Here is a 21,463-nt window from a genome sequence, read left to right as displayed (position 1 = left end):
AATCAGACTTGCAGGATGAAAGTCTGTAGATTCTGGTTATTTTGGAGGGCACTTAAAACATGGCCTTTCAGAAGAGGTCACACAGACCAACCCCAAATAGGAAATACTGGAAGATTAATCTTTCCATTAGGTCTTTCCATACCTCAGCTCTGATGCTTGTATTCCTGACAGCTGAGCTTCCTCCCTACTTGTAAGGACTCCTAACACAAGTCAACTGAATCATCCTTATCTGGGATTTTCTGGGAAAGAAACAGCAGAAACATATGTTGTCCTCCTAGTCTGTTTCTTAACTCAATGCTAGTACTACTATTTAACCCATGCTGCAAAATCTCTCTGTTCTCCCTCTCTGATCTGGTTCCTGAAGATGTCTTCTTCTCACAATTTCTGTAAGCTGTAGGATGAGGAAGCAAAGTGGAAACGTATAAAAACATCTTTACAATCTGATACTCAATTAAAAAGAGCTGTGAACATATGCTGGTGCTGATCCTCAGTGTTTTCCCTGTATTGTTGCAGTTTATCATGTCTGCAAGGTGGAGAAAAGAAAGATCTTATTCTGTTTGGGAAATGCCTCACATACTTCGAACACTTGCTTTATTTACTTGTTTGGACCAAGAACTAGCATTTGAATAAGGATCAGCAACATACTTTTGAAGTGAATCTCCCAACAGCCCTTCTCTTTCATGTTGTGACTCAAATCACACGGCAATTTCTGACTTTGTAGGCTGGATTCCTTTTGAGGAAATCTGAAATGTGCCAAATATCAGCTGGTGCTCAGTTCATGGGGCTGAACTAGAACTGGTGTGAAAGAAACTCTTCCCTGTCAAAACCCTCATGTTTAACATGGAAATCAGTACCAACTGTTTTGCTCTTTGGATTTGTTCCTCTTTGAGTCACACAAAGTATTAATTGAGACCTGGCTAGAGATGCCTATGAGTAAGGTCATACCCTATGAACTTGGAATGCTGAGTTCTAGACTCCACTGGGAAATGATCACATTGTTTTGTTACTCTGAAGTCCCTCATCGGGTTTTGCCTTGTCTGTTAACCTCTTCAAACAGGGTAAAAACATCTGGCACAAAACCACTGGTAATTATAACAAGGATACAATCATAGCTGTAGTACCTAGGAACCAATACACCATAATAACCGTCCAACTCTCTGATTATAATAGGAGGACAATGATTTTGAGAAATTCAAGAAAAGTCAGAGTAGAAAGCATAATCAGGACAGTTGGAGGAGGTAGAACTGGCTTCTGGTGAAAACTGTAAGACTTCAGGGTGGAGGGACTCTGAATTTAGGCAAGAAAGAGGAACATGTTAACGCCTACAGATAACTGCATGTTTTAAGTAGATCTGATGTGTACTGGGATTACTGAAGATGCTGCATGGTGACATAAACAGCAATGGGCAGAAGTTCCCAAAGGGAAAACATTGCCCACAGAAATTTGCCTGGTGGTGAATACTGCTACCTAGCTGTCAATCAGGGGAAACAGCAGACTAAAATATTACCTATGAAAAATGATGTACATTCAGAACCTGGCTAGATCTCACAGGATCCAGTAGCAACAATTCTGGCCTTCTTTGCTGATGGCCACAGTTTATGATCGCTGGAATCAGGTGATGTAGCAACACTAGGAAATTACTGTGAATAATAATTGAAAATGATCTGTCTGCATATCATTCTGAAGCAACTCTTCCACTTATATTCAGCTGCATTATAAGTATGTTTAATGGAAGATAAACTTTATGCAGAGTGTAGGCAGAAGGGTAGATGGTTTATATCAGGCTTGGGATACTTCTTGGGGTATTTTTTAACGCATTGCAAGCACTTGGTCTAATAATTCATAAACCAGTACACAAGCTACTCTTTTTGGTTCTGGATAGATTTTCATGGAACATCTGCACACAATTTATCTTAATAATCAAAACTCCGTAAATGGGAGAGCTTTAGCAACCGCACCCTCCAGCTCCCAGTTAATTGGGGTGCAGTCAATCAGTGTCAAAGGTGACATCATGTTTAACCATGTGCATGAGAAGTTCTAATATCTGATTTCTCATTATGAAAACTCATATGAATTTTTATCAGAAATAAAACCACAACGTGATGTCACTTCACTTTATTACCCTGGATCTTACTCTCTTCTCTCAGACTCTTAAAAATTGACTTCAGCGCAGTCACCTATTCAGGATGACACACTGTGAAATGGGGTAGAGCAAATGAAAAAGAATATGTGAATAAAATGAGTATTTTTTTTTCAGAGTAGTGGAAACTTTGCTGAAGTGGCTGCAGTAAAATCACCTCCACAGCAAACGTGAGGCTACAGACCTACAACTGCAGTGAGCTGAAATGAGAGCTCCTTGCTTCTCCAGATAGGGGAGCTCCACTTCATCTGCCTTGCCCCCTGCTCTGCCTCCCTTTCTCATGCGTATCCTTGTACCAGTTGATTTAACTCACTTTCCTGGCAGTAAACTACCCTGGAGTATGGGATTTCAGTTTTTTCCCAGGCTACTGAGATACAGCATCTCATGTAAGGGCATGATAAGAACCAGTGTTGACATCAAAAAAGGAGGGAAAGCAACTGATAGCAGAGACTGCACAGAGAAGCTGGACTGTCCCTGATGGCAGTGAGCTGTTAAATCATTTGGCCAGTATAGGAAGCTGTAGCGTTCAGACATCCTTTTAAACCCTCATTTAATTATGGTGCATTAGAAATAACCATTAGGGTCTGCATCACTGAAGTGATTAGAAGTTTTACCAGTGGTTTCAATAAAAGAAAAATCACATTTTTAAGAGATCATAAACTTGATTCTTCTCCTGCTTATAGCACTGTAAGTCAGCAAAAATGATTCAGTGGGTTTGAAGTAGCTTCACTGGAGTGAGGCCTGATTAAATCAAATGGGGATTTAGCCCACAGTTTACTGTAGGAGAAGCTGTCGATGCCACTCAAAATTAAGGCTACCTAACAGTTTTTAGGGTGATATATAGCTGGTTCTTAGTGAACATGCAGTTAGGTAAGGTGTATGTCTTTTAATAAAGATTTAATTATATTAACTGTGGATTTTACAACCCAGTAACGGAGACCATGGAAGATCGTGTACAATCAGTCAAGGGCAAAGATTTTTATACTAAAAGCAGATAGTTGCTCATTTGCTTCTGACTGAAGCTCTGCATAGTTTTTGCAGGACTTGGAGAGCATTAGCAGCATTCAGTGCTACAGGAATGGAGGAACCATTCCAATAATCCTGTCTCCTATAATTATCTTAGTGGGCTGCTTAACATCTGTGGCATCCCTAGCATCAAGTTATTCATAACAGTCTTGCAGGTGGCTTTCTTAACTGTTTTCCTTACAAAATAAATTTTAGTTTTGTATGGTTTACTAGGCCAGTTGTTAGGACAGTTTGTAGACAACACCAGGTTGAGTGGGAGTGTTGATCTGCTGGAGGATAGGAAGTTCTGCAGATGGATCTGAACAGACTGCATCAATGGGCTGTGGCCAATGGTATGAGGTTTAACAAGGCAAAGTGCATTTGGGTCCTGCATTTGGGCCACAGCAACCCCAGTCAAACGCTACAGGTTTAGGGAAGAGTGGCTGGAAACTGCTCATGGAAAAGGACCTGTGGGTGTTGACTGATGGAACTGAACATGAACAGTTTGTATCCAGGCAGCCAAGAAGGCAAGCAGCATCCTGGCCTGTATCAGCACCAGTGTGGCAGCAAGGCCAGGGCAGTGATCATCCTCCTGTACTGGGCACTGGTGAGGCTGCAGCTCGAATCCTGTGTTCAGTTCTGGACCCCTCACTACAAAAGAGACATTGAGGTGCTGGAGTGGGTATGGAGAAGGGCAATGGAGCTGGTGAAGGGCCTGGAGCACAAGAGCAATGGGAATAGCTGAGGGACTTGAGGGATTTAGTTTGAGAACAGAAGGCTCAGGGGGGACCTTATTGCTCTCTACAGCTGCTGAAACATTTTTTTGTGGTGGGGATTGGTCTCTTTTCCCAAGTAACGAGATAAGACAAGAAGAAACAGCCTCAAATTGTACCAGGGGAGGTTTAGATTGGATATTAGAAGAAAATTATTTACTGAAAGGATTGTCAAATGTTGGAACTGGCTGCCCAGGGAAGTGGTGGAGTCACCATCCCTGGAGGTATTTAAAACACATGTAGATGTGGTGTACAGGGACATGGTTAGTGATAGACTTGACAGTGTTAGGTTTCTGGTTGGGGTCAAGATCTTAAAGGTCTTTTCCAACCTAAATGATTCTGTGAACCTACTATTTTTTGTCTGAGATCAACTGGCTGATTTACTTAGTCCTGCTCTCCCTTGAGATGATTTTTTTCTTTAATAAGGATTTCATATTTTAGGGAAGTTCAAGTCAGATAGATGTATCTACTTTAAAATAGGAAGTATATAAGTGTTTTAAGGCCATATCCTTGCTGGTTTTTGAAATTAGTGATGCTCTTCTGGCTTAGGTTTGTGGAGTTTTTCTGCCATTGGCAATCTCACAGGAAATTTTTCAGGGTTAAATCTTACATATTTTCTCAAGCAGTGTTATTGCTGTAATCTCTCTAGAGTGAGGTTGTTGCAAGATACACAGAATTTGGCCTAGGGGCTCTGGTAAATGAAAGTTTGTGATTGTCTTATTTAGACCATGTCACCATCTAGATTTTTCCTCTAAAATAACTGTTGTCTGTGGACAATAGTTTTTTTAGTTCTCTGCTAATATTCCTCTGTAAGTTAACAGCACTTCCTCAATATGTAGCATAAGCTTACCCAGAGATTGATGTTTGAGCTGGGTGAGAATGTTGGCTGTAGGGTATAACTTTTTTAATTAGAAGTTTTCTGTTGGCAAACTTCATTTTGAGAAACCATTTTTCATTAGCTATATGGATCACAGATCTCATACTGAGAAAACTTTCCGAAATGAAATCTCTTATTTCAATAAAAAAAAGGAAATTGTCCTATTCAAATGAAATTATGTTTTGAAATGTTTGATGTTTTATTCCATTATTTCATGGTAGAATAGCAGTAACAATGCATAATTGTGACAGACAGGGGAATGCTATGACATGGCTTGACTTGATACCATGTGTCATGAGTTAATTATGAATAATAAAAGCAATATAGAGTTTTAGAATTTTTTTTCTTTTTAAATGTTCTTTTGTTATTTTGTGCCAAACTCTTAAGGCACTGATTTTCATTTAAAATTGCCATGAATAAAATAATTTCAGATGTGGGATTTGCTCACAAATAACAAGAAATACTAAGGTTTTCAGCTTCTCTTATTCTTAGGAGATAGCATTTGAGGTGTCACACCAAAACTGAAGTCCACAAAAGAGAAACCCAACTACTTCATTCACAGTCAGGTAATCCATTTTGGATCTCACATGATGCTGATAAACCAGACAGATTTTTGGTTCTCATCTTGTATCCATGAAGTGTCCAGTGAAGTCAAAAGTGTTCCCCAGTTGTGGCCATGATTCAACAATTCCTACATAAAATGTTTTTCCCACTTCAAGTGGTAATGTGCAAACTGCTTTTAACCTGCTGTTTTCCAGTTAAAATAAAAATTGGCCTGTTCCAAAGTGAAAGGACAACCCATGTGCTCAGATTCAGTGGGATGTTGTTTTATTGAACAATACTTTGCTGTTTATGGCTGTTGTACTTACTCTTCGAGTGACAAAATTTCTGTCTCTGTGCAACATTTTCTGTTAGTCAAACAGAGATTCAGCCTGCATAATAATGTTCATACCTACCTCTCTGAAGAGTAAAATGGTGTTGTCTTTGTCCCAGTACACTCGAGCATGGAAGAGCACTAAGTTTTGCCTAGAAAGGATTCTTCTATATGACTGGCTCTTCTAAGTGAGAACATTACAGAACTAAAACTGAAGAGTAAATCTCACACTGGTGCAAATCAGGAGACAGTCAATTACAGTCACTAGGTTGGTTCTGCTCACTAGAGTAACTCTAGTACAGACAATACACTTACTTGAATCTAAAAGCTATTAGAATTTGACCTTAGGTGTGTTGGCATAAGCTTGTGTAAACAAGTAAAGAAGGACTGAAAAGTTTTTTGCTTAGGAAAAGTAGTAAATGTTAGGAAATATAGAGTGTTAGGTTTGTAAGAATGCTGCCATGTAGAAGTAGGCACTGGAACAATAAATACAAGCTGGCAATTTAAGCTTGGCATCTGTACAATAAAAAATAATAAGCAAGCCACTTTTAAGAGAGGAGCTAACACAATATAGGTTTTTTTTGACAGTAATACTTGTTGAAACTCTTGCCACCATCTTTGTCAACATTAACCATGTATTCTTGGCTTCATATTGCAGCCCACTATGGTGTTGGCTATATGTTAGTTGACAGAATGTTTGTGGTCCTGCAATGTACAGTTGAGTGTTGACATAATTCAGGTTAAAAAATAAAATATCCTCAGAGAAAAAATATGCAAAAAGTTGTGTCTGATTGAATAGACTCCATCTCCATAGTAATATAGAGAAATTCTTACTGAGCCATACCTGATTCACATTCAGACAGACTCATCACCAGAAAAGCCCCTTATTATAGGATGCTGTGGACACAGCTATGCTTTAGTAATCTCTGGCTCAAAAAGAAATATTCTTATGGGAGAAAAAATAATATCACTCAGTTGCTTTTTACGGTTTTCCATATAAGCACTTGAGCAATGTAGGTCTCTTTTAGCTGAGCTATAAAAGTTAGACAACAATATAGGATCTGGTAATTGCACTGGGAGTTGGACTATGAGCAAACATGGTCACTTTATTAACAGGATTTCTGCTAGAATAGAAATCTAATGTTAGGTTGTTTTGGTTTCAAGTCTGCAGAGCCACTAAGGAGGGGACATTCATTGTCTCAGTCTTGCCCTACTAAGCTACACCTTCCCAGGCTCCCTCGACATGCTTCACAGGACTCACAAAGGTCCACATCCACTGCCAGGAGAAAAGGAGCTTCTCAGGCTCTTTTCTTCCCTTTTAGAATCACATAGGAAAGGTCCTACAGATTCTCTGAGAGGGCTATGGTATGTGTCATGGAGGGCATGTCTTGATGGATTGATAAAGCAGACATACTCTGGCCTGTGTTAACTGGATTCATCCAGAAGAAATGAAGCATCTATGACCAATAAAATAAAGGTTCTGTAGCTACCTAAGCTGTATAGATTCTGAATTGTATCTGTCTTGCAACGAGAACATGTTTTTTTGTTTTTTTTTCTCCAGTCTATTAGAACTATCTAAATCACAAGAAAAACATTAGAACCTAATAGTGGCAAGTATGACATGCCTTATGTGGTATTTAGAGGGTCCCAAATGACCTCAATGGTGAGCTGGAGCTTCATAACCTCAGTTAGGAGAAAGATGAAGACTCTTCACCTTCTGAAGGGTTGTTACACAGAACAAAAGAACTCACTTGGAGGAAAAGTTTGATCCAGAAGAGTACTTTTAAGATGCAGGGATATTACCATTATTCAGATTAAAGCACGACCCTCTTCAAGTGTGATTGGCAGATGACACTATGATGTTAACAAAGACCAGCCATGACTGCGCTTACTAGCCATGAAATTAATGTGACAGAGAGACAGCAATAAAGCAAATGTTCGACAGATAAACGAAACAACACACTGACTCTGATTTTAGAGTTAAAATCACTTCGTCCAGGTTCTTTGAGAAGTGAAGGTGTTTTTCTGTCAAACATAGCTACTGTTATTTTTAATGAGAAAATGCATCAATTTTTATCAAAGGGATATACTTGATCTATGACTCTATTTAGGTGCCAATTTAGGCTTAAGGTTAACAAAAAGCAGGTTTTGCCCTTTTTATGCAAGTACTCACTCAATTACTCTTTTTTAATGAGCACTCATGATACTGACTTTTTGGCTTTGTGAGTGAATGGTCTGTTTTGACTGCTTCTCAGCAAACCCCTGTGTGGCTCAGTATAACTTCCAGAGACCATGCATTTGCTTTTGTTCACAACACTAGCAGAAAGATGGTACACTGTCATTATTTTATTACTTGTTTTTTTCAGTTCCCTTTTCTCTACTCCTATTCCACGCTTTGCATCTATTTACACACTTTAAGGACAAAAACGTGAGCAAATCTCTACTCAGTTATGTCACTTTTTTCTTTCCCATCATTTGTGTAGTGTCTGTTTTCAAAGATAAAAAGCACAGCTATGTCCAGAGCTGGAGTCAATTAATGTCTGGATTCTCAGCACAAAAATCCACATTTTTGACTGGTTTTAGAGCTTAAAACTGCATCATTTTTATTCTTTTTTTTTTCCCAAGAAAGCTTTACAGCATTCCACACTGCATTTAAGAGTTATACTGAACCTATTAAAACTTTTTATTTATCCTCACATGAGCTCCTATAATGTGTTATTTTGGCCTTTGCACAGTTACTTGCAAGAAAAAATCTCTAGGATATCAAAAGTAGGTGATATTTGATTTAGCTGACATATAATACTGTAGAAATATTAATATATATAATGTGCTATTCTTATTCATTAGCAAATGAGTAAGATTCAAAAAGACTGGGTAGACAGATAATTACAAATAATTAATCCCTTTAGCTAATGTCCCTTGCTTACTAACACATTAGGAACATTCAAACCACTTTGGATAGTTAGATAATTAAGACAAAAAACTAAATTCTTCTGGAAATAGTACCAAGTCTCATTTTTTTATGTATAACTTAATCCCTAATCCTTAGAATTTGGAGAGAAGTCTGCTATGGAGTTCACAGTTGAAGGATGCAGACACAACATGCCAACTGACAGCACCCTTTTCCAGCCTTGTTAAACTCTGGAAGACAGTGGGTTTCAGGGCAAACCTGTAACTCACATGAACAGGGCTATGTGTACATAGATTATTAGGCGGTCTCCTTTTATGCAGTCTTACATTTCTTTGCTGTGCTTGGTGTAGACAGTATCAGGAAACAATATCTCCTAACATGTTAGTTTCTATTTTCTTATCAAATGCCTTTAACGTGGTTCTTTCTGTCTATTGTTATTCCAGGAGAAAACATAAGGTTTTGTTTCTTTTTGAGTGGTGCTTCATAGGATCAACTCACGCAGCCAAGTTTAGTGACTGTCACCCCAGAGAGATTCAATTTAGAGATGGAAATGGCGTAATAGAATAATCATGTTACCTTCCAAAGTGTTTCGGAAACTGTAATTGGCCATTTTATCCATGGGTCCAGATTCATACTGAGTCAGTGATAGGCAAAATTCAACTTCAGCTGAGGATGGAAGCCTTGGGGTCCTTGATTTATCATTGTTGCCAGGATTTCGCAGGATAGGTCCCTCACTTGTGGCATTGCATAAAGCCTCACGACTGTTGTACTCTTCAGACTGAGTACAAATTACCTGTATAAAACACTGTCTATTAGCAGAGTTGCAATTGTGAAAATAAAAGCAAACAGAAGAGGTTAATGCTTTTTAAACAGTGAAGAAAATGTGCAATATAGTAAGTTTGTTGCAAGAAAGAATATATATTGATTTTAAAATTTTCTGTGTATGATTTTCATATAAGCTGGGTTATTTCAAAGAAGACACCTCTCTAATACAGCACACATTTTAAAAGAATACACTAATCTATATCTGAAACTACCTATGTGGACTAAGGTATAAGTTCTCATTTAATACCCTTGAAAACACTCTGAGGCTAAATTCAGTGTTACCTACAAATAATAAGCAAGCAGGACACAAGCAGAGTTAAATCTGCTGCTGCGGTTGCTAAATGGAGGATTTTTGCTTCAGTCAAAACCTCCTGAACAAAGCAAAAATCACAGATTTTTGCTCCCCACACAGTAAGAGGGGGAATTGTTGGCTTTGAATATGAAAATAGCCCCAAAATAAAAACCCTTTTATTCTGAAAATATCTCTTTTTTTTTTGTCAGACTAAACAGGCAGTTTCACTCTGTCTTGATGATGCTGTATGTACAAAATGTGAAAAGATGCTGCTTTACTTCTGAGGACTGTTGCAAGCATGCACATGTATCACCAATTGAGTGATCATCGTAATGGGTATTGGAAAAGGACCTCAATATCTGAATACACACAAAGTCAAGTTACCATCTCATAACAAGTCATTATGTCAGATGATCTGTAGAAGCTACTAGTCCAATTTGAGACTCCTGGAAGAGAAATGAAGTTCAATGTAACCTCAAATGACAGTCAGCTAGTTTTGGCTGAGTCAAGCTCCTTCACATTTGCCATGAGTTAAAACTACCCACACAGTCTGTAAGTGTCACAAAGTTGCTGCTCAATATCTTTTATGCCACAATAACATATTTATTATCTAAGAATGTGCCTTTGATGATCATGATCTTTTATAGTAGCTCTCACTGCATGTCTTTCTTGTCCAGAGAAGTGATCAGAATGAGAGGGAAGATTTTTTTTATCATATTCTGGTACAATAAAAAGACAGGGAGTTAGTACAAGTACTAAGTTGCATTTCTACTTTATATTTAGGAACTTCCCTGACATGGAGTCAGTATGGAATATGGAGGAAAATATAATGACACAAGCAGAAGATCAGACTAAAGAATTTGGTGGGGGTGTATAGCAGAACAGCTGATGGATCTATGAAAATGAAGCAGAACAACAGTGTCCTGCTATCTATTGTTTTGGTTTGGTTTTTTTTACTGAAAACCCCACCAAAACAAATAAAACTCCAAATCATCAGAGATTCCTTCAAAATACAGGACTCTGAGATTATCAGATTATCAACATAGTGAATGAGAACTTTTTGTGGAGAAGGAAGAGGTTCATTACTGAGTTAGACATCATAGAGGAGAAAACACATAACACTGAAACCTTCTTTCATCCTGGAGGTGTATTTCTATTTCATGGAAACAATGAATGAGAAGGTGAATGAAAGCAATCATCTCTTCTAGAATGGGATGGAAGAACATGAGATTATTTTAGTGCAGGAAGTGAGTAGGAGATTCACTTCACCAGTACAAACTGCCAGACTGAAGCAACACTTTGGGATGACCTCTACAGTCAGGAGAAAGGCATCTCCTGAGTATGATTCAGCCCTCCTAGCCCAGGAAGGTGAGATGTACTTACTTCTAGGGATGCCTAACAATCCCCACTGACTAAGTCAATGAAATAAAATGTATAAAAAAACCAATACAAACCAGTCTCTCAACTGCAGTTAGCAAGGGAAGCAAAATTAAGAGTGTTCCACTTAATGCTCTGTTTCTGCATTAGGATGGGATGAATCATACCCTAGAGGTATGGATGTGCCTCTGAAGTGACTAAAGACAGAGCCAAAGGCAACTTGCTTTGTTGCCTGACTAACTTAAATGAGTGGAAGGATATGAGATGAATCCTTTTCTAAGTGATTTGACCACGTCAGAAAGTGTCTGACGAAGCTCATGATATAACCTAGATTTCTTATGAATCTGGAGTTCTTAGATGATAAATTTCCCATGAATATGAATCTCATGAATAAAACATTCCTGTCATTTTGGGGATTTTTTGAGGAGATAAGAAAGTTTATCAGACAAATACATCCTTGGAGACTGCTCTATTAGCTGATATCTGCCCTAGTAGTCTGTTGAAACAATCAAGGTGCCCTTGGAGGCTGTAGGAAGTTGTCCAGCAGAGAGTTTCATGTTCACATAGCCCCCAGAAGCTCACCAGGTGGATTGTGCCTATAAGAGGGACTAAGGTCAGGACTGTGCTGCTAAGAAGTCTCTTCCAAGAATCCCCATCGAGAAGGGAGAGACCTACTGTTATAAACACAAAGCATAGCTACTGTGCTGGTTTTATGATTGCTTTGTGTTACTGAGAGTTTATTTCTGTTAGAAGGAAAATAGGGGATGATTCAAGAGATGCTCCAGTAATTTCTTTGTTTATAAAAATGCACAGCCGTATGTCCCTAGAAATGCACTCATGAAGAAGGCAAGTGTGTTTTGGCTGGTGAAACTCAACCCATTTTCCATTTAGCATTTGGCTCAGAAAATACATACACATGGATTTTCTGTTTAACTCTGTTTTCAATGGACTTTATTCAGGTCCATATCTGCCTTGCCATCTCCTGTCTTTTCATCCTCTCTCCACTGCCATGGGAATATACTCCGTTATGTCTTAAAGAGCAATCAGATTCTTCCTTCAAGAACAGCTTTTCAGATATTCAGAGAAGGAATCTTTAAGCATGATCTCAAATATAACTAAATGAACACCTTCCCTTTGTTCCATTTATCAATTTCAGTGGGATTTAATGCAATTGTTAATGTTGTGAGGCTTATAAATTATTAGAGTGATAATTTTTCTTTTACATTTACTTCTTAGTGTATCCCTCATTAAATGTCTGACTAACCTAATTCATCCTAAATAGAAGCCAGATGCTATAAGGTATTTGGTAACTAAGTCATGGTCAAGAAAAGCCAACATATGGGCCAGGAATGAAAATATTTGTCTGTGACTTTCTGCTATTTTTTTTTTCTTAGCTAAAAATTAAGGTTTGGCCATAAAATTAACCTGGATGCTTTTTCAGAAAGGTATAAGTTAGGTAATATAAATTATGGGTCTACCCTGAAAGTATAATTTGCTGATTTATCAGTCATGTGATGTATAAGTGGTAAAAGAAGATGGGTCAGTCAAACTGTTCTTTCTGGATGTAATCTGCATAAAGCACACACAAAATAGGTCACATCATTACCTTTGTTCCATTCAGCAGCAGTACTTTCTAGTAGAAACATGATTTTCTGTTCCCTTTTGGAACAGTCCTAAGCAAATTTATCAGTTCACCCTGGACAAGGGTTCCTATTCAAACTGTGCCAAATGCCTGCTCTCCTTCATGCATAAATCCATCAGATACAGGGAAATCGGGAAGATACTCCGACGAAAAGCTTATGTAAGTAGTTAGCAGAGTAAATGCCAGTAGATGGCACTCCAGAATACGCAGCATCTTTCCTGGGCCTTGCAGCACCCAGCACAGAACATCCCTCTGTGCACTGCAGTTGAGGTCTTTAGCACAGCTCTTTGTATTGTTTCTTAGAAAACCGACTGTAAATGCTCAGAAGCGCTGCTGCTGTCTCGCACCTCTTTGCGACTGGGAAACCCTTTCTTCTTTCAAAAAGACGGAGCAGGCCCTGTGTCTATATAAAGTGAATTGCATTTCAGGAGTCTTCAGCAATGTTCAGCTCTCTGCCTGCTATTTTTATATTCAAAGCTTTGGGGGTTTTGGCAGGACATTCTTTGTGGCTTCTTTGTACTTATTGGAGCAGAGCTCACAGGGACATCCAGTACAGGTAACATACCTGAACACTTAGAAAAAGGTGATTTTCTATGGTATTGAAATAGTTGCTCACTTACAAAGTGAGCTAAGTTCCTTAGTTTGCTGGAGAAGTATTGCCATTCAAAGGGTTAATACACACCTATGCATCCTTTGGAACTGTCCCTTACTCTACTTCTCTTCTGAGCCCACTGAGCGCGAGTCTCCCCCCATCCAGAAACTGTATCGTCATGTTTCACAGCTCCAGGCTAAAATGGTCTAAAAGAACCACTTCAGACTACAGCCAGAGCAACCACATGGCTTGCTTTCTGTGGCTCCCATCCCAGCCACAGGGATGTGATGTGAAACATCCCCATGTCTCTGTTTGTCCTGTGTGAAGTCTAGACTTCTCAACTGGAGCCTTGGGTCCCATTTTTGGCCAAATGAGATTTTGCTCTGATTCATTGGCTTTCTCTGTCTTTCTCCTGTTATTCTCACCCCCTTGCTTGGGAACAGCATTAAAATGCAGTCCTCACACTAGATTTAAAATATTTGGCAATTGTAAAGAGGTTTAATTTTTACTTTTTTGGCTGCATTAGGGTTTGGCATAATCTAATCCTAGTTAACTGGCATCCAGAAGCCATTTACTCACCAAACAGGGAAAATGAAAGGAAATTCCCCCAAAACCAGCAACAGAACAAACTGCTGGGAGCTTGCTTTTATAGGCAGAACTTTAAAGGTGCTGTATCTACAGCAGATCAAAAATTTATTAAGACACTGTGCATATTTATATCTGGTTCTTCATATCCTCCTGAATATTAACAAGAACAGAAAGGTAAAACCAAATGAAAAGAAGAAAATTTGGAAAGCAAAGATTTAGAGAAATTCTAAGAAACCTCTTTGTGCAACGATAAGGTCATTAATTATCTTTCTGACCCTCATGACATACGCATTAGCTGGAAGAGCTGTGAAACTCAAGCTAAAAGGAGACGGGACAAACACAAAGTGACAGTGCTGAAACAAACCCAGAGCCTTCAAGGTATTTTCTCAGTCTTCAGTAAAACCTGGCTGAATTTCACCTTTTTTGCTCAGAAGCAACCCAGAACTGGGAGGTAAATTTTATACCCCATTGAGTACCTCAAAATGCTGCTGGGGTGGGGTAGGAAGCTCTGCTATCCATCAGTGCTGAAATATTCATTAATGCTTTCAGGTTTGGCAGAGCATGATTCCCTGCTTTCTGTCTGTCTCCAAGCTATACTGTTGGTGCTGCTGTCTGCACATCTACTGCAAATTCACTAGGACACATTTCTCTACACAGAGATGGTAAACTGCTTTTTATCTGGTGATTTATTAGCAAAAGCATTTTTTTTACATTCCTTAGTTATTAATTTATGCACCTCTGAAGATGCTTGTGTTTTGCACTGCATGACTCCTGAGCAAGCATGGCTATATACTAGAAAACAGCCAAACAACTACAGGACAAACTCTGCTGTCACACACATGTGATCTCGTAGAAGAACAGTAATTACTCTGGGATTACAGTGACATAAAGAGGCTGAGGATACCCGAGTGGCTGCTCCTGCTGCGCAGAGATCCTGGTTTCCTGAGCCTGTGGTGTGGCATGTAGAGAGTTACCTCTTTGCAATAGGAAACACTTCAAATGTATAACCCATGTAAGCATATTATTAGGAGATCAATACTGGTAGAGATTCAGCTGGACAGGTGCTGGGCGATGCTGGCTAGACTGTGTTTTTGCAAAGAAAGGTTAGATCAGATGATCCTTGAGGTCTCTTCCAACCTGGTATTCTATGAGTCTTGATCCTATGGTTCTATGATTGATAAAGTCTTCCTTTATAGCTACTTGCTACATTTGGTTTGTTGTTTTTAGTTCACCAGCCTATAGCTGGCACAAAAAACCTAACAAGTTGCAATAAGAAATAAAGACATGGATTTCATGAGATATTTGGGTGTCCACAAGCAGACAGATGTAAGACTTTGGCTGATTTAAGAATCAAGAAGTGTTGGGTTCTGGTGTTTGTATTTTTGAAAATATCCTGAAGTTTCCAAAGGTGGGCATGAAATAGTGCTTCAAAGGATTCCTTCAGACTATTCAGCTAGCAATACAGCTCCCTGACAAACTGTGCTTAGAATTAAATTGCTGTGTCTGAATAGCTGAATTTCATACTTCTTATAAAGTCGTATCTTCAGGTAGTGGATCTAAAATACTGTCATTATTAGTCCAGGAGCACCACATCCATTTTCTATTTGTGTAACTTGTTTCCCTTTTGTAGTAGCTTTACATTTGTGTAAGTGCTTCTACAGGGTGATACAGAATGACATTCCAAAGGAAATTCTTGGTGCTTGCATCAAAGAATTGGCTGCAGGCTTACACCAGCACATCTGAGAGCAGACAGCTCTCCACCTTATGCAATTACTTCTCTCAAGTCACATCTTTTAGGAGAGACAAAAATACTGGGGGCTAAAGTTGGAGCTATAGCCTGCTTGCCATAAGAACTAAACCAGCACTTCCATTCTCCTGCTTTATTTTCTTCATCATCTCTCTAGCACACTGTGGGGATCCCCAAGCTCTAGTGTAACTAACAGTAGAAAGATTCTGATTTTATTTGCAGAAGGGTTTTTATACATGTGTAACTCCACTGCTTCAGTTATTTCTCCATATTAGCTCTGGAGCAGAGGAGAGCAGAATTTCACCTACTACTATTTAAATGAGGTATAATTATTATTGTTTGGTTTTTGTTGTTTTTTTTTTAGCACAACCATTATCTAGAATAATTATAGAAATGGGCACCAAGACAAATAACCTCTCAAATGTCATGGAAAATCTCCATTTCCCATATAGCTTTCTGTTAAGTCAACATAGAATTGCATAAACTGGCAAAGCAGTAGTAGGTGTCATGCAGTCCTAATTCCTAATTCAACACTTGAATCATCACAAGCAAGTAACTGAAAACACGAGAAAATCCTTCCCTCCTACCCTAAAACATAAGCCAAGCAAACAAGTTGAAACACTAAAGATTCCCGATAGTCTTGCTGGTAAAATCTAAGGCAGGAATCAGAATTGTCACTTAGATGATAAACACGAGAAAAATATGGATGGATAATTCACTCAGCTAAATGGTAACAGCAGCACGCTGAAGGAAAAGTAAGGCAAAAACAAAAATTTCAGCATGTATTCATGGGTATCCATGTTGCCATGGCAACTTCTCAATGGAATAAAGTATTTTCTCCTTTCTTTAGGGATTAAAAAAGAGAGGCTGTTCTGCAAAAAAGCACTTTACCTCTTCTTTTTAAGAAATCTATAACTATTGCTTAACATAGCATGCATTGTTTTGTTATGGAAAGAGACTTAGAATTCTAAAAAGAACACCATATTGCAGATGAGTTGTTCAAAAGGTCTCTCGTGCCCTCTTTTCATTTTGAGTGCTTATTGAAAGCCTAAATTCCTCCACATTTCTGGATCCTCCTCTTTTCTTCTGTCTTTCTGTTTAGCTACAGAGCTAGGATAATCAGTGTATTCTGCAGCAGTTCTGTGGCTGTTTTCCGGTTCAAGCTTAGGCTATTTTTGTTCCCTTTTGAATTTCTGAAGTGAGATTCTGATTTCTTACTTAGTTCTACTTGAAGGAGCTGTATCGACTGTTATTCCATCATAAGCAATTGTCTGAATTTGTATTCAAGGCTAATAAAGAAACATCAATTTGTGTTTTATCTTCACCTCAAACTCACTGACTGAAAACGCAGATCTGTTCAATCTCATTCTTTCTCTAGATAAAGCAGCAGTTATACATAGACAGAAGATGTCAAAAGAGAATAATAACCTTTGAGGGTAAATTTATTGTAGTTTGATTTTGTATGTTTTTTTTGAGTGTAACATATACAGAAATGGCTGAAAAACAGAAGTGGTAAGCACCCATTATCAGACATCACTTGGAAAACTTGAGCAAAGAACTTAGAGCTTTTATAAGTACACGGACAATGTATTTTAAACATAGCACAGGGCTTTTTTTGTTCTACGTATTCAAGTTATAAAAAAAACCCCAAAAAACCTGCTAAAGCAACTTTTTAATAAAAATTTGTCTTTATTTTCTGAATATGTTTGTGGGAACTGACCTTATATGAGAAGTTATAAACGTGACTGCTTCTTAAATATATACATTGCTACTTGTAAATTTTCTGTGTGCTTATTACCATGATGGAAAAATTCTAAGAATCTGGGTATGATATATAACACCTTTGATAAAAATAATATAAACATTGAATCATAGAATCATAGAATATTTAGGGTTGGAAAGGACCTTAAGGTCATCCAGTTCCAACCCCCCTGCCATGGGCAGGGACACCTCACAATAAACCATGTCACCCAAGACTCTGTCCAACCTGGCCTTGAACACTGCCAGGTATGAAGCATGCACAGCTTCCCTGGGCAACCCATTCTAATGCCTCATCATCCCTGCAGTAAAGAAACATAACTATAACTATATAACTATCATAACTATATGACCTCCCCAATTCCTTTAGAAAATCTGCTAGTAACTTGCTGATTCCTTTGTGCTACTTGCCTCCCACTATCCCACATTAATCTTGGTTATCTCCTCTAATACCTGTACTGCTAGTTCCTCTTGACACATGTAATTAGTGCAGTTCTAGTTAAATTTAATCCATTTAAACACCTATATAATTTTCACATAACTCTTTATTCAGCTTAGTGCAAAAAAATGTCAGGTCCACTTCATTCTGGTAATATATTCTAATAAATTTAGTAAAGTTCATCCAGATTTATACTGTTAGAAAAGAGCAAAGTCTTACAATCAGATGAAAATACATGTTTGTAGCTATAGTTATTTTATGGCTATGCCTACACTGGTAAATTAAATGTGGCCAGGAAATTTCCTGGGTACTGAGGCAAAATGACATGAAATAGTCTATGTCTATGCCAGTAAAATCATCTTAGCCTCCCGAACAGGGTGATTGCATGCATTCTACTTGGAGCAGATCCTGAAAAGTACCTGTCTGGGGGAAAGCATCAATACATGTAAAATATATGCCATATAATGTCCTAAAATAGTTCTGTTACAACATGCATATGCTTGAATTTACAGGTATATACACAGCCTATATTATTCAGAAAGCACAAATCATCACTAAACACAGTACATCCAGCCCAGTAAGCCCAGTTAGTTGCATTTTTGTAATGCTAGAATATCACAGAACTGCTGGAGCTTGCATCTCTCTCAGTTTCTGTTAAATCACTAAAACAGCCCAACTTTCATTTGGGTTGTTGCTACAGAAATAAGTAGAACAAAGATAGATATATACCAACATAATCATAGACTTCAGTGCCAGAAGCAACTGTTGCTATTGTCATGATGAAGTGTGTCTGTAGAAGCCAATAGACCTCTGTCACTGTATTTTAGGCAATGTGGCAGTAACAATCAAAAGACAAAAAGTCTAGAAGCTCTCAGTTTTAGAACAGCACAGTATAGTTCAGCTATGTAAGACCACATCACCTATGTAAATATGTAAATTTACCTCAGTATTCAGGCTAATTTCCAATGCTTTTAAGTGGCAGAAATAGCTATTGAATTAACTTTTTAGCTCTTTTTAACAACAGAGATTATTTATTGAATTTCACTTAAACTGCTGATGTGAATTACACAGCTGCTTCTTCTGTGTGCTAAAGATTTGTTTTATTCCTTTGTTTATTTGTTTTAAATTGAAAGCAGATTAGCTTGAATTGGTAGTTTTTAACTCTTGGATGGAGGAAAGCACTATGAGAGGAGCAGAGTGCCCGAAAACTCCTTGCTTTTATCTCTACCATTCAGTCACTGATCAATTTACAGTGATTGCATCCTATTTATGTACATACGTCCTGCTTTTTTTGCCTGACTGCTACAGCAGCCTCAAGCCTGTTTAGCCTGCTGAAGTCCATGTTTGGACTCAAAGGCTTTGACTTCCTCCTTCCACTTTAACTTGAGGTTCCTAATTAAGCAGCCTAAATCCTAAAGTCCTGGAGAGAATAGACAAAGAAACAAATTAACAGCTCTAAATGAAGATTAAGTTCACATACAAACCAATTTTCTCTCTGTGGTATTGCTTATTTTCTCTCCAGGAATGTCTAAGGGAAGGCAGCATGGCTAAGCTCAACAGGGTAGTGGAGTCTCTCCCTCTAAAGACATTCAAAACCCACCTGGACACGTCCTAGGTGGTAGGGTCATTGGGCTAGATGATCTCTAAAGTCTCTTCCAACAGTAACAATTGATTCTGTGATTCTGTAAGCACCCAGATTTTACACATTTCTTACGTGCCTAACATCAGGTAGGATAATTCCCTTCCCCTTCCCCTTTGCCTGTCCTTACCTGCCATGAGGAGAAGAATGATGCTGGGCTGAGTAAATTAGGGTTGGTGGGATGTCTGCCACCCATGTATTCATCAGTGCAAACCACACAGTCCTCTGCATCTCTCCAGTCCCAGTAGGGGATGGTGAAGTTCTCATCACCTGTTATCTTCTGTATCTCACGTTCCCACAACAACAGGAAGACACGATGCCACGGCAGAAAGCCAGGGGCTTCATGGGCAAAATCAATGTCTCGCCACACATTAGACCCACCTAAGAGTGTGTCTCGAGATGCATAATAATGCATCCACACAAAGAGATCATACACGTTGATGTTTCTGAACATGGGGTTGGAGCCATTGTTCATTTGAAAATATGTGCCAGTGGCAATAACATAGTCCTGGCTAGGGGTGTTCTTTGCCAGGTTAAGGTAGGCAAGAAACCTGTCCTTCTCACTGGTGGTGAGCTGGAAGATGTTTCTTCTCGTTCTCAGTTGTTTTTCAGTGCAGTTGAGTCCTGAGAAACCAAACTTGCACTCCCCACAGTTGAATCCCATGAAGTTGCCTTCACATTTACATGTCCTGTTGTAAAATACAGAGGGCCAGTCCTCTCTGTCATCCACTCCAGAGAAAGGGAACTGTGGTCCCAGTGGAGCCTGGGAGAGAAGGATGTTCTGGCAGAACCCTCTGCTGGAAAGCTCCCCACAAGGGGACCCATCTCCATCCCAGGGCGGACAACACTCCTTCCTCAGCAAGCTCTCTGTGTTTGCACAGGCTCTGGGAAACTGCCCACTGGATGGCTGAAGGATGACTAGCAGAAATCCCATGGCAAACAGCGTCATCCTCACAGAGCAGCGGGAGAGCATCGGTGTTATGCTTCAGTGCATGGAGTGCTCTCTCTGACACCTCCAAAGTCCTGGGTGTGAAAGAAATTCCTCCCCTCCACAAGGAACACTTCACTGCTGACTACTTCGACAATGCACCCTCCAATGTCCTTCCCCATACCTACCCTCGATGAATGTACACACAAAATACACTTTGGAGTTAATCTGATTATCACATGTTCTGGGTGAAAGCCAAGTGACTTCTTTCCCCACCCCTTATGAGTTCTGAAATACAGGCACTTATTATAAACTTTCATCTCCTGCCTAGCACATGACTGCTTTCCTCTGACAATTGGAGAGGAAGTAAAATTAAACTTTGGACACAGAAATAGTTGTCAGCTCTTCACATTCCTTGTTTGATCATATGCTGTAGAGTAAATGGTGGTTTAAGAAAAGACCCTGAGAAATCCAGTCAGTTAAATAAGCACAGTGAACTTGGAAGTGAGAAAATAAACAATTTGGGGGGTAAATTTTCTATTTTTTTAAGAGGAAGTGATCATAAAATGTAGTCAGATTAAGTGTGAACATAGGGCAGAAAGAGAATAAATGGGTTGGCTTGGCATTATTATATTTCAGTGGAAGCTGGCATACGGCAAAGTAACTTCACAAGGAAAGTGATGAACTTTTCAGAGAAAAAGAAACAAAACAACTTTTTGTTTCCCTAGAAGTCATAGCACTCTGACAGGTAATGACCCACCAAAATCTGCCCCCACGACTTCTCTGCAGTTTTGTGGGGAATACAGACAATCTTCCAATAGGTTTGCAGAAAGCACTTTGGGCAACTGTCTTTGTGCCTAGAAGACAAACCTTGACTCCTGTTTTAGTTCCATTGAGAAGTCTGCAAGCATCATATCTGTGTTCTGTGCTGAATACGTTACTGTGCAGCCTCCAGATCGCCCACCATTTTCTTCTTATACATTAGCTTGATCAGAGCTAATTGAGCTGCATGGGTGGCACTACAAGTTACACATTCTTTGAAGCTGCCCCTTGAAG

General features: G+C 38.9%; 1 protein-coding gene across 1 annotated transcript in view; it reads right to left on the bottom strand.

The window, feature by feature from the left end:
• Positions 1 to 20,617, bottom strand: part of TYR (tyrosinase) — a 49,608-nt gene extending 28,991 nt beyond the window's left edge. Inside the window, 2 exon segments of the mRNA XM_005149696.3 lie at positions 9,157 to 9,373; positions 19,610 to 20,617. Of these exon segments, the coding sequence (XP_005149753.2) occupies positions 9,157 to 9,373; positions 19,610 to 20,452 (1,060 nt within the window). The 5' untranslated portion in view covers positions 20,453 to 20,617.
• Positions 20,618 to 21,463: the final 846 nt, after the last annotated feature.

This window comes from Melopsittacus undulatus, chromosome 2, assembly GCF_012275295.1.
Source record: "Melopsittacus undulatus isolate bMelUnd1 chromosome 2, bMelUnd1.mat.Z, whole genome shotgun sequence".
In the NCBI taxonomy this organism is placed as follows: domain Eukaryota; kingdom Metazoa; phylum Chordata; class Aves; order Psittaciformes; family Psittaculidae; genus Melopsittacus; species Melopsittacus undulatus.
This window is presented reverse-complemented; position numbering and strand designations above follow the sequence as displayed.